Source organism: Podarcis muralis, chromosome 8 (genome assembly GCF_964188315.1).
Source record: "Podarcis muralis chromosome 8, rPodMur119.hap1.1, whole genome shotgun sequence".
In the NCBI taxonomy this organism is placed as follows: Eukaryota; Metazoa; Chordata; class Lepidosauria; order Squamata; family Lacertidae; genus Podarcis; species Podarcis muralis.
Window position 1 is genome coordinate 85,083,493 of NC_135662.1, and position 14,539 is coordinate 85,098,031.

Genomic DNA, 14,539 nt, shown 5'->3' on the forward strand with positions numbered 1-14,539 from the left:
AGATGAGCACCGCAACCCCAGAGTCATTTGTGACTGAACTTAACTGTCAGGGGTCCTTTACCTTTTTAACATTGGACAAGTGCTTTAAACAAGTGTGGCAAAACAACTTGGAAGATTTTCAGTTTCATATATCTGTGCCTACCTCACGTTCCAGATAGGATTTAAGGGATTCTGTTTCATTTAAGAGTGTAACACTGCATTTGCCTCTAAAAAAAGAAAGAAAAATAAGATGAGAAAAAAGGGCATTTGGAATGCCTGCATTACGTAAAATACAAATATGTTCTTAGGTTTATTAAAAACCATTACACAAAAAATCTAATTATTTAGTCCACACCTAATATGAGTGGCTGGTAAGGATTCCAATTGACGTGAGAGAAACAGTTCTCGGTGTCGCAGTTGATGTTTCTGTTTCTCTGGTAAATCAATCTTTTCTGGGTTTTCCATCTCTTCTTCCATTTCTCCTAGTTGAAGATGAAATAACATTAATCTGTGAAGACGGTTGAAATAGTACTTCAATGCACTGCCAGATGCAATTTTTACATTTAAATTTAACTACCCAGCATAGCATCAGATTGTTCTTGTAACAGAACATTGCTATATGGCCAACTTTTTTTTTTTATTTTTAAGATGCAACCCTGTTATCTCCTGCTTCAGGTCATGATTTGCATGTGCAAAGGGATGCAAAGAAAATAGAATTTGTGAACTACCTTGGTCTCATGGTTACCGGGCTAGGACATGCCCAAAAGGTTGATGTCATTCACTACACCAGAGGAGGCATCAGATGTTGACATCATCAAGCAGCTGCTAAGGCTTAGAGCCCAACCACTTCAACAGAAATCCTATTTCACCACTTTTTCTAGGACTTATTGAAAGCATAATAGTTGCCTACAGCTTCATTGCAGCTGCTGTGGCACCAAACTGACAGACATGTAGACACTGTGACAGATCTAATCCCATGCAAGTTTACTCAGAAGCAAGTCCTGTCAGTTTAGCAGGAATATAGAAATTGAGAGGGGTATAACCTATCAAAAGGAATAGACCAAACAGGAAGGGAGGAGTAGCACTATATGTAAAGGATGTGAAGAGATCCAAGAGAGCATGGAAGGCAGACTGAGAGCATAATGGTGAACATTTCAGAAGAGAGAAACAACAGTGACATTACTGTAGGTGTCTGCTAAAGACCACCAAGACAGACTGAAGGTTTGGATGATGTCTTCCTAGAGCAGATTACCAAGCATTCAAAAAGGAGATATATATTAGTAATGGGAGACTTCAACTTCCCCATGATCTGTTGGAACTCAGCTTTGCCAAGAATGTGTTGTTGTTGTTGTTGTTTAGTCGTTTAGTCATGTCCGACTCTTCGTGACCCCATGGACCAGAGCACGCCAGGCACTTCTGTCTTCCACTGCCTCCAGCAGTTTGGTCAAACTCATGCTGGTAGCTTCGAGAACAATATCCAACCATCTCGTCCTCTGTCGTCCCCTTCTCCTTGTGCCCTCCATCTTTCCCAACATCAGGGTCTTTTCCAGGGAGTCTTCTCTTCTCATGAAGTGGCCAAAGTATTGGAGCCTCAGCTTCACGATCTGTCCTTCCAGTGAGCACTCAGGGCTGATTTCCTTAAGAATGGATATGTTTGATCTTCTTGCAGTCCATGGGACTCTCAAGAGTCTCCTCCAGCACCATAATTCAAAAGCATCAATTCTTTGGCAATCAGCCTTCTTTATGGTCCAACTCTCACTTCCATACATCACTACTGGGAAAACCATAGTTTTAACTATACAGACCTTTGTTGGCAAGGTGATGTCTCTGCTTTTTAAGATGCTGTCTAGGTTTGTCATTGCTTTCCTCCCAAGAAGCAGGCGTCTTTTAATTTTGTGGCTGCTGTCACCATCTGCAGTGATCATGGAGCCCAAGAAAGTAAAATCTCTCATTGCCTCCATTTCTTCCCCTTCTATTTGCTAGGTGGTGATGGGACCAGTGGCCAAGAATGTAGGGTCTGACAAATTCCTCCATTGCCTCGCTGACAATTTCATTTCCCGAGGGTTGAAGAAGCAACAAGGGGATCATCTACCTTGGACCTGGTCCTCATCAACAGAGAGGAACTGACTGATGAAGTGGAAGTGCTGGAAGCCTTGGGAGAAAGTGATCATGTTCTCCTGGGTCTCATGATACAAAGCCAAAGGAAAGCTGAGGGTAGTTTGATATGCACTCTGGACTTTAAGGCCGATTTCAGAAAGCTTAAGGAACTACTGGGTGAGATCCCATAGTCAGAAATACTCAAAGAAAAGGAAGTCCAAGATGGATGGGGATTTCTTAAAGGTGAAATGTCGAAGGCAAAAAGGCAGAAAATTCCAACTAGAAGAAAAGTGGGAGGCATCTAGAAAACTGGTGTGGCTGTATAAGGAGTTTACAGATGAGCTGAGAGTTAATAATGGCATGTATAAGAAATGGAAGAAAGGAAAAATCACAAAGGAGGAGTATATGCAAGTAACCAACAGTTGTAGGGGGAATGTCAGGCAGGCCAAAGCTCAGAATGAACTCTGACTTGCAACAGAAGTTAAAAACAAAGGTTTCTTCAGCTATGTTTGAAGCAGGGTGAAGAACAAGCAAGTAGCAGGTTCTCTGTAGCGGAGTAGTGGAAAAGATGAAGAAATGTGATTGGGTAACAGATAACAGCTCAACACCTACTTTGCCTCTGTCTTCACCCAAAAGGAAAGCAATGCCCATCTGGTGATAACAGAATAAATGATGTAAGGAAGGAGCTGCAGCCCAAGACAGGAATAGAGGTGGTAAGGGAACACCAAGCTACTTTAAATGAATTCAAATCTCCAAGGCCTAATGAGCTGCCCCCCCAAGGGAGCTTGTGGATGTAATCTCAGAGTCTCTGAGAGAACCCCAAGGATGGTACATGAGGAGTGGGGAATCAGTCTATCTGGCATGCTTAAACATTTTTGCAGACGAAACAATTGGAAGAGCACAACACTGCGTTCCATCCAGCAGCTCCCTTTAGCATGTTATTTAAAACTAAGTCAACAGTTTATAATTTAAGTTAATAATATAGAAAGCTTACTTGCATGTTTGTCAGCCAGTACAATTAATGTGCTTGAGATGTCCCTCCGTCTATAGAAACACACCACTTTTGCTTCTACGTTTCCATTGGCTGTCTGTCATAGTGAGCAAAATAATAATAAAAATTTAATTTCAGGTGGGAAGCTTAAATGGTAGGCATATAAATGCTTTATTACTAACTACACCACAGAACACCAATACTAAAAACCAAAATGAAGCAGAATGCAAATTTTATAATAATTTATAATGTACTTTGCAACCAAATGATTTCATTTTGATTATTTTTCTTTGCGTTTTAGTACACACGATCATTAGTGAGTGAAGGAAAAAGGTACGATGTAATATTCTAAACATCAAACTATATTCTGTTACTATAGATCTTAAGACAATTTTCTAATTAAAACCTAGAGATCAGCTCTGGGGGAAATCAGACACATTAACTTCAACCTGAACTGGAGAGTTACAGAGTTCCTACAGTTATCCATGCTGTCCGGTAACCTCTTGTTTTTGGTTGCTTCAATTACTCATTTCGATTAATCATTATGAAATTATGAAAGGCACTAAGAATCACACAAATGGCCAGTTTTCAATGAAATTGATATAATATTTATACTATGTATAAGCTGCCATTGTACAGGGCTATTTATAGGACTGTCTATGAACAGGATTTACTTAAAGCAAGCTTTTGTCATATATCTGAGTCAGCACCATGGACTTTTTATATTTATGCAATTATTTCATACTCAATTTTAAAATTCTATTACATTATCTTAATGCCCAGCTATAACTATATACAACTATAGCTGTTCGTATTCCTACAAGGGAAACTGAGCAGCATGTCCAAGTGAAATGAATGGGAAACATTTTTAAATGTGGCAGACACTTTCACTTCAAAATAGGACAATGAATACCCCCAAAGCAGCCGCAAAGTTATTTGCATATTTCTTGCATGACTGATGTCCAGAAGATTTTGGATTTCAGGACAATCCCACCACATGGGGAGGTATGTGCTGTGGAGGCGCCTTTTGGTGAGACTCCTGAGCGTATCAGCACTAGAATCATAGAATCATAGAGTTGGAAGAGACCACAAGGGCCATCAAGTCCAACCCCCTGCCAAGCAGGAAACACCATCAGAGCAATCCTGACATATGGTTGTCAAGCCTCTGCTTAAAGACCTCCAAAGAAGGAGACTCCACCACACTCCTTGGCAGCAAATTCCACTGTCGAACAGCTCTTACTGTCAGGAAGTTCTTCCTAATGTTTAGGTGGAATCTTCTTTCTTGTAGTTTGGATCCATTGCTCCGTGTCCGCTTCTCTGGAGCAGCAGAAAACAGCCTTTCTCCCTCCTCTATGTGACATCCTTTTATATATTTGAACATGCCTATCATATCACCCCTTAACCTCCTCTTCTCCAGGCTAAACATGCCCAGCTCCCTTAGCCGTTCCTCATAAGGCATCGTTTCCAGGCCTTTGACCATTTTGGTTGCCCTCCTCTGGACACGTTCCAGTTTGTCAGTGTCCTTCTTGAACTGTGGTGCCCAGAACTGGACACAGTACTCCAGGTGAGGTCTGACCAGAGCAGAATACAGTGGCACTATTACTTCCCTTGATCTAGATGCTATACTCCTATTGATGCAGCCCAGAATTGCATTGGCTTTTTTAGCTGCCGTGTCACACTGTTGGCTCATGTCAAGTTTGTGGTCACTAGTTTCCTTTGCCTTAGGTACAATCGGAGTTCTTTCCTTTTAGCTGAGATGGATTTAAAGGGAGGTTTAGACCACATTCCAGTCCATTGGGTGGGGTCTATGCCATCCTCCCATTGTTTTTTGATTATGTTGATGGGTTTTGCGGGATTTTGGAGCAGTATTTTGTATATTGTGGATACCATCCCCTTGCCGTGTCCCTTTGCTGTTAGGAGGAGGTTTTCAAAGATTATCATGGGCCTAGCTGCTGCTCAACAACTTCAATCCTAAAAAAAGGTTAACAACTTTGGTTGGCCCTTTGATTGGCCCCGATGACCCTTCACTTCATCAAATCTGGCCCTCTTTGAAAAAAGTTTGGACACCGCTGCACTACTGTACAGTGGTAACTCTGATTACGTACTTAATTCGTTCCGGAGGTCTGTTCTTAACCTGAAACTGTTCTTAACCTGAAGCACCACTTTAGCTAATGGGGCCTCCTGCTGCTGCCACGCCGCCGCCGCCGCCACGAGATTTCTGTTCTCATGCTGAAGCAAAATTCTTAACCCGAGGTACTATTTCTGGGTTAGCGGAGTCTGTAACCTGAAGTGTATGTAACCTGAAGCGTATCTAAGCTGAAGTGTATGTAACCCGAGATACCACTGTATTGTTTAAGAAGGCATGCCAATGGTGGTGTGTTAGCCAGGGTATCTGGGTGTCTCCTAGTTTGTTTTGTATTTCTTGTGTCAATGTGGGTTTTTTATTTTTGTAAAAGTCTGCTAGGCGGCATAAGCCTTTGGTTTTCCAGGTTTTTATCTGAAAGTTTTGTGCTGCGTGGCAGAATATTGGGTGGTGAGCCAGGGGGATTAGTGGGGATGGGTTAGGGACAGTTTGCCTGCTTCTTCCTTCCATGTGCTGACCCCCTATTTCAATATATTTTTTTATTCTATCACTTTACAAAAAGGTAATTGAGAGTTAGCTGAAAATTATAAAAACTGTTAGCAAAACTAACAAGTACAGCCAATACCTTCAAAAGTCACTGAGTGCACTGGTATTTTTTTTTACCTTATTGAGTTCTTCTATTCTCCTTATCAAATATGGATTACTTGAAGAGTTTTCAAAGTAGACATAATCTGGGGAGGGAAAAACAATCTTGAAGTACAAGTTTTAGACACCTAAAGCTTATAAATAAGGAAGAATGGCTACTTTTTTTTTTACCCACTCCCTCCCAGAGACACACATTCACACCACCTTTAAAGATAGCTTGTTTGTGCCATCATCAAATGGAGTGATATCTTCCCCACTACCAATACTTATGCATCACTCACTCCCCGTGGGCTCAGGCAGTTATGACACATCAAATCCATTCCAGTCCATAAAGGTAAAGGTAAAGGTACCCCTGCCCGTACGGGCCAATCTTGCCAGACTGGGGTTGTGCGCCCATCTCACTTAAGAGGCCGGGGGCCAGCGCTGTCCGGAGACACTTCCGGGTCACGTGGCCAGCGTGACATCGCTGCTCTGGCGAGCCAGAGCCGCACACGGAAACGCCGTTTACCTTCCCGCTAGAAAGCGGTCCCTATTTATCTACTTACACCCGGGGGTGCTTTCGAACTGCTAGGTTGGCAGGCGCTGGGACCGAGCAACGGGAGCGCACCCTGCCGCGGGGATTCGAACCGCCTACGTTTCGATCGGCAAGCCCTAGGCGCTGAGGCTTTTACCCACAGCGCCACCCACGTCCCCAATTCCAGTCCATATTCCTCCCCAAATTGCTCCCACACTCATCAATTCTGGTCTGCAGGCAGCTTAGCTTGGAACTGCCCACTTCTGGTCCTCCCACATTAGTTAAGCAGCGATATCACCTGAGAGAAACAGCAGCCAGTCTGCATGAATCCTTCGACAGCAAAGGAGGGCGCAAAATTCCACCCTTCTCACTCAGACGGACACTTCCGCCCATTTGCCAGGTCAAAAACCATTGTTGGCAGGGAACAACTCAGCATAAATCTTTTTTTTTTTAATAAATAAAAAACCTGCTGCAGATTATTTTTGCATACTGCTATGGGAATATCATTGACAGACCATATAAAAATACTTATAGTAAATAATAATAAACCCATACAGATGTGTGGGTTTTAGAGGATGATTCCAGGAATGGATCTAAAGAGAGAGATTAAATTGCCGTATTTTTCTGTCTATAAGATGCCCCCATGTATAAGATGCCCCCTATTTTGGGGGCAACAACCAATTGCCAGTCCACCCTTGGCACTATCCATGTATAAGACGCCCAGTGATTTTTGACAAATTGGGGGCGGGGGGACCTAGTCTTATAGATAAAAAATACGGTAGTTTGTGAATAAAGATTAAGGGGAGAGGGGAGATTTAAAAGAGAAGGGAGGGAACTCCTAAAGGGTTCTGCCAACCTTTGAGAATACAGTGAGCTCCTCCCCTGCTTCCCTTTTAAAACTAATCCCACTGCCATCTCAGAGGCAGGGTGGTATGGAGTTGGTGTGAGAGACTCCCCAAAGCCTTTGTGAATCTGTTCCTCTTTGAGATGACAGCAAGATCAGGCTTCAAAAGACGACTGCCCTTTGAAAGCATTGCCTGCACACCAGACTTCTCCCTTTAGCAAAAATTGTCCCATCGCCCCATTTTACAGGGGTGGAGGGAATTTTTGAAAGCTGTTTGCAAAAGGTGTCTTTTGCAAACAACAGTTACTTGCAATGTTTTCAAAAGACAACTTTATTTCTCCCCTCCTCATTGGTTCCCCAACCCTGGTTTAAACAAACCATGAACAGTAAGCCAGACAAACCAATAAATACTGTATTTTTCCATGTATAAGACTATTTTGGGGGATTCCAAATTAAGAAAACACCATGTATATGACGAGTCCCAATTTCAAACCTAACTTTTTGGTTAAAAACCTAGTCTTATACATGGAAAAATACAGTATATCGATTTGTAATAAAAGGGCCTTTTAAAAAAGGAATAGGTCATCATTTTTTAAAGTCTCATTACATATCTGATGTAATGATATGCCACATGCCTAGTGGCAGCTCATGCATCCAAGTTACAAGAAAACATTCACCTATGACCATAATGCCTAAGAGCCTAAGAGTCAATGCTATAATTCCATGGAAACTGGCTATAATAGACATCAAAACCACTGGCATGTATTCAATTGCAGGACAAACTGCACAGAACATGCCTGCAGTGTGCACATATCTAACACTGGCACATACTAAGGTAAAGGTAAAGGTACCCCTGCCCATTAGCCATAAGAAAAATGGAGAAGTTTAAATTCATTTTTCTCAATTAATTTCCTCCGGGAGTGCTGATCCATAAAAAAAACTTGTTACTACAGTATGAGCTTATATAATTTTCTGCGTTTTAGATACCTCTGCAAACCTTCACTCTGTTGACTGTCCATTTCGGCGAATGTCCGCAGCAAATCCAGAAGTACCGGAACGGGTTACTTCCAGGTTTGCCGCTCGTGCATGCGCAGAAGAACTAAATTGCACTTCGCGCATGCACAGAAGCACAAACCGTTCCGCGTGTGTGCGCAGAGCGGCACTTTGTTGAGCATCCCTTTCGTTGAGCGTCCAGGGCTCCGGAACGGATCCCGGCCTCAAAACGAGGTACCACTGTACATGTACAAGATACAGAGAGATTACACCAGTTGCAGATAAACCTTCAGAGAAAGATATGGCATGGCTGCGGCTAGGCCTGACAGACTATCAAGGCTTAAACTTCCAGATTCAACCATTAGAATGCTCTCTTGCACCCGCAACCTCATCATACAAAACTCTCTCAAGGTAACCCATGTTCTGCTAGAGTAGAAAAGGTAAAGGTAAAGGTACCCCTGCCCGTACGGGCCGGTCTTGACAGACTCTGGGGTTGTGCGCCCATCTCATTTAAGAGGCCAGGGGCCAGCGCTGTCCGGAGACACTTCCGGGTCACGTGGCCAGCGTGACATCGCTGCTCTGGCTAGCCAGAGCCACACACAGAAACGCCGTTTACCTTCCTGCTAGAAAGCGGTCCCTATTTATCTACTTGCACCCGGGGGTGCTTTCGAACTGCTAGGTTGGCAGGGATTCGAACCGCCGACCTTTCGATCGGCAAGCCCTAGGCGCTGAGGCTTTTACCCACAGCGCCACCCGCGTCCCTCTGCTAGAGTAGACAGGTCAACAAATGGATCAAAGCTGCAATGCTAACTTCACCTACTCAGAAGTAACTCCTATGGAATTCTCTCAGGTAAATGCAGGAATCTGAGCACAAAGGAAATCAGAAGAAGACAGTGGGTAGCTGAAATTTGGTCAATTTGTTCCTGACCAGACCATTAGAGTGCTGTAAAGCAACTGTCCTCACAGGAAGGACTGGAGAGAGACCAAAAATTTAAATCTCTCTAGTGCTGGAAAGTTAGAAAGAAATCAAGAATCATTACTCATAAATGTGGTGTTTATGGTGGTGTTAGCTGTGAGAGTAAATAAAGTTTTCAACTTATATGTACTGAGTGAAGTGTTCTTTTGAAACAGGGGCTGCCTGGCTGTCTCTGGGAGCAAGATAAAAGGTCCACAGACATCCACATGAAATCTTGCCTTTGATGGGTAAGGTGACTTTCTGCGGAAAATGTCTAGCTGTCTGTCAACCGGTCAGCCCCACACCTGCAATATGGGGATAATAATACTGTCAGAACTGTATTACTGGTCATGGATATAAAGTTATTTAACCAAATTTATATACCACTTACTTGAGAGAAAGCCTCTAAGCAGTATACAAAGAATAATCTAAAGTATTCATCACAGAAAGCAATAAAAAACAAAATTTATTACAAATTGACATAAAACTTGATCAGAATATTGAGTGTTGAAAATTACATGCCTAAGTAGAACCTGGAACACCCAAGAGTGTATAAATTCTAACTACTAATTCTAAATCCACTCCCTTCTCTGTTCAAAGTATTACAGTCACCTTAGAAATCTTAGACAAAGGAACTTTATTTTACTTATCTATTTAAAGCATTTTTATCCCGCTCCACATCTGAGGAGTTTCCCAGAGCATCTTACAGATTAATAAAAGAGTCCCTGCCCCTCAGTCTTACAATCCAAAAGACACTACAGTGGTGCCCCGCAAGACGAATGTCTCGCAAGATGAAAAACTCGCTAGACGAAAGGGTTTTCCGTTTTTCGAGCTGCTTCGCAAGACGAATTTCCCTATGGGCTTGCTTTGCAAGACGAAAAAAATTCTGGGTTTGAATTTCTGTGTGCTGGGTGGCTGGGGGAACAGTTGGGGAGGGGTTTGCAAGAATCTGGAAGCTTGTGTGGTTTTTTCTGCATTTTTATGATTTTCTGAGACCACTGGGCCACTCTGCTGTTTTTTAAAAAAAAAACCTGGGTTTGAATTTTGAAATGCTCTTTACAGTATGTGTGACTTTAAAGAGCACTTAATAAACTCTTGTTGTACCAAATTTGCTCTGTTTGGACTTTTTTTGACCATAGGAACGCATTAATTGATTTTCAATGCATTCCTATGGGAAACCGTGCTTCTCAAGACGAAAAATTCGCTAGACGAAAAAACTCACGGAACGAATTAATTTCGTCTTGCGAGGCACCACTGTACATAAAAGGAAAAAGGGATGGGGTGGGAGTAAGAAAAAAGTAAACTCAAATACTAGTTACAGAGTTCTATATACCAGAATTCAGCTATTCTTCTACTTCCTCAGTATCATCCAAAGGTCTGGGAGAGGAGGAATATTTTTGCCTGGTGTCTAAAGTTACGTAACAAAAGCACCAGATGAGCCTCCCTAGGAGAGCTTCCATAAACAGAAAGCCACCACAGAAAAGGCCCATTCTCATGTCCACCTTCTGGACCTCTTGTGGAGGAGGCACGTGCAGAAAGGCCTCAGATGATGACTGCAGAGTCCAGTTTGGTTTATAGCAGTGCTTGAGGTATTCCAGTGCTGGGCCATTTAAGGCTTTACAGATCAAAACCAGCACTTTGAACTGGGCCTGGAATCGCAGTCAGGCCAGGTTTGGTGTTATATGCTCAAACCGTCTTGCCCTGGGAGCAACCTGGTCATTGAATTCTGCACCGGGTGAAGTTTCTGAACCATCTTCAGAGACAGTCCCACTTTTGTGTTGCAGTAATCCAGAGCAGAGACAATGGAAGTTAGGTTATCCCTGTCCAGATAGAGGTGCAGCTTTGAAATCATCCAATCAAGGCCGCCTTCTTCTTCTTCTTCTTCTTCTTCTTCTTCTTCTTCTTCCCCGCCCATCTGACTGGGTTTCCCCAGCCACTACATCTTCCAACTATATAGGAGTATGTTGTTGTTGTTTAGTCGTTTAGTCGTGTCTGACTCTTCGTGACCCCATGGACCAGAGCACACCAGGCACTTCTGTCTTCCACTGCCTCCCGCAGCTTGGTCAAACTCATGCTGGTAGCTTCAAGAATACTATCCATCCATCTCATCCTCTGTCGTCCCCTTCTCCTTGTGCCCTCCATCTTTCCCAACATCAGGGTCTTTTCCAGGGAGTCTTCTCTTCTCATAAGGTGGCCAAAGTATTGGAGCCTCAGCTTCACGATCTGTCCTTCCACTGAGCACTCAGGGCTGATTTCCTTAAGAATGGATATGTTTGATCTTCTTGCAGTCCTTGGGACTCTCAAGAGTCTCCTCCAGCACCATAATTCAAAAGCATCAATTCTTCGGCGATCAGCCTTCTTTATGGTCCAGCTCTCACTTCCATACATCACTACTGGGAAAACCATGGCTTTAACTATACGGACCTTTGTTGGCAAGGTGATGTCTCTGCTTTTTAAGATGCTGTCTAGGTTTGTCATTGCTCTTCTCCCAAGAAGCAGGCGTCTTTTAATTTCGTGGCTGCTGTGATCATATAGGATATATGTGATCTGCAATGATCATATAGGAGTATAGCTTTGCCAAATGCTTGGAGGGAGGTGAGGTGATTGCCTTGTTCTTGTGGAACACACATCAAAAAATGCACATCTCAGCTGAAATAACTGAACATGAGAGAAGAGACTTTTAAGTGCTTGCTCCTGCATCTGGTCTCCTCCACAAGCTGTCATTGCAGCACAAAGAAAAATGTCATCAAGAAAATCTCTGAAAGTTTGAAGGACAAAAACAGGGAGTGGAGAGATACACTGAAGGCAAGACCTTCTTGGTGGTAGCACTGCTATTGTGGAACTCACTCTACAGCAGATCTGTCAAAGCCCCCTCCCTCATGGTTTTTAAGTATGGTCTTCAAAAGACCTTTTGACTGTCTTCTTTTTCTATTTTAAACAGCTGTTTTTACTGCAATTGTTTTCTATCCTGAATTTTTATTGCTTTGCATTGCATTTATACTAGCTTAATATTCTAAGTCACCTTGTGAAGGCTTTTAGCTTTGAAGACCAGGGAAGAAGACCTGAATAAATAAAACACGCTACAATTACTCTGCAGTAAACACATTTGTCGGGGAATCCTAAACTTTATTCATCTGCATTCCTCTTAATGGCAACAATTTACATGGGGTGATTTCACCAGTATATCATATTATTATTATTTATTAAATTTATATATCAAGTTTCAATTGTGATTCAATTGGGAATCACAGGGCGGTTTACAGTATAGAAAGACAAAAATGTGTAACGTAATAGCAAACAAAGCAATAACCCTCATACACATACACAAAATCACACAGTTTAAAAGGCCAAAGTTTGTTTAATTAGCGAAGGCCTGGGAGAAGAGGAATGTTTTTGCCTTGCACTTAATAGTTTTATTTATATTATTTATTTATTTAAATATTAATATACTGCTGTATCATTAAATATATATCATAGCAGTTTACAACAGTATAAAAATACGAAACCAAACAATAGCATCATAAGAAGTTAAAAAGAGAAGTTTAAAAGAAAAAGAAATTAAATTTACCATGGGGGGTGCTCTTAACTGCCAGCATAGGACTGGAGGAACAGAAAAGTTTTCAGCAGACATAAACTGGTACAGAAGGTGCCCACTGAATCTACATTGGCAGGGCATTCCACAGAAATGGACCAAAGACTTGATTTCTCATTGTTGCCAAATGAGCCTCACCACTTCACCCAAGATGCTCCTGCAGGTGATCTCAGTGGTCGACCTGGAATATAAAGGTTCGGGAGATCCCTAACATATTCTGGACCCAAGTTGTCCAAAGCTTTGAAAATCAAAACAAGAACCCTGAACCTGGCTTGGCAACAAAAGGGCAGCCAATATAGCTGTTTTAACAATGGGGTCACACGTTCTTGACCAAAAGTTCCCAACAAAATTCTGGCTGCAGCATTCCAAACCAGACCCAAGGGTAGCCCCACATAGACATCATTACAGTAATCTAGCCTAGAGGCTACCAATGTATGAGCTACAGTGGTCAGACTATCCCTGTCCAGGAACGGACATAGTTGGGTGAACCACAGGAAGCTGGTAAAAGGTGCTCCTACCCACAGAGGACACTTGGGCCTTTAGTGACAACAGGAGTACCCACCAAGCTATGCAATTGCTCCTTCAGAGGGAGTGCAACTTCATCCAGAACAGGTAACTTGCCAATTGCCCAAACATGGGAACCACCCACCCAAAGAGCCTGTCTTCCCAAGATTCAAGCACAGTTCATTGGCCCTCATCCAGTCCATCACTGCATCCAGACACCGCCCCACAGCTTCCACAGTGTCTCCTGATGTGGTTGTTACGGAGAAGAGTTGCATGTCATCAGCATACTGGTGACACCTCCCTCCAAAACACCTAACAACTACACGCAATAGCTTCATACAGATATTAAATAGCTCTGGAAAGAAAACACTACCCTACAGAACCCCACAACACAAATGCCAGGGGGCCAAGGAACACTCACCAAGTGCACCTCTCTGGAAATCGCCTTGAAGACAGGGACACAACCACTGTAAAACAATGCCTCAGATACTCATCTCACTAAGTCAATGCAAGAGGATACCAAGATCGATGGCATCAAGTCACTGATAAAGCAAAAGTAACATGGTCACACTCCTCTTGTCCGTCTCACGATAAAGATCGTCCAATGTCCAAGGCTGTTTCAGTTCGAAAACCAGGTTTGAACCCAGATTGTAGATTATTATTATTATTATTATTATTATTATTATTATTATTATTATTTATACCCTGCCCATCTGGCTGGGCTTCCCCAGCCACTCTGGGCGGCTTCCAACAAAATACTAAAATACAGTAATCCATCAAACATTAAAAGCTTCCCTAAACAGGGCTGCCTTCAGATGTCTTCTAAAAGTCTGGTAGTTGTTCTCTTTGACATCTGGTGGGAGGGCGTTCCACAGGGTAGGTGCCACTACCGAGAAGGCCCTCTGCCTGGTTCCCTGTAACTTGGCTTCTCGCAGTGAGGGAACCGCCAGAAGGCCCTCGGCGCTGGACCTCAGTGTCCAGGTAGAATGATTAGGGTGGAGATAATCAGTCTCTTCCAGGAATACCTGATGTTGCTCTGCAACTACCCTCTCCACCACCTTTGCCAAGAAAGGGGTGTTGGCGACTGGTCTATAGTTGTTACTCTGTTGGGTCTAGGGTGGGATAGTTGAGCAGCAATCACCAATCACCAACCTGACCCTGGGTAGCTTTAATAAACCAGATTGGACAAGGATCTAATGAGCAGGTGATCAAGCACATCACTTAAAGTATTCTGTCCACATCTTCAGCCCACATCAACTCGAAATGATCCCACAACACCAGACTCGGCATTGCATTGGACATCTCAGCTGGTACTGTTACAATAGCAGCATCTAAATCACTG

At 42.9% G+C, this 14,539-nt stretch overlaps 1 protein-coding gene across 5 annotated transcripts in view; it reads right to left on the reverse strand.

Annotated features, from left to right (window-relative positions):
- Positions 1-14,539, reverse strand: part of MTA1 (metastasis associated 1) — a 63,413-nt gene that overhangs the window by 44,743 nt on the left and 4,131 nt on the right. For 4 of the 5 annotated variants that reach the window (XM_077933441.1, XM_077933444.1, XM_077933443.1 and 1 more), the window contains exons 2-5: positions 5,814-5,881; positions 3,071-3,164; positions 335-461; positions 143-206 (exon numbers count right to left, since the gene is read on the reverse strand). In XM_077933441.1, coding sequence (XP_077789567.1) covers positions 143-206; positions 335-461; positions 3,071-3,164; positions 5,814-5,881 — 353 coding nt within the window. Of the gene's footprint in view, positions 1-142; positions 207-334; positions 462-3,070; positions 3,165-5,813; positions 5,882-9,340; positions 9,407-14,539 lie in introns of all 5 variants that reach the window. The other variant, XM_077933442.1, reaches the window with a different exon arrangement.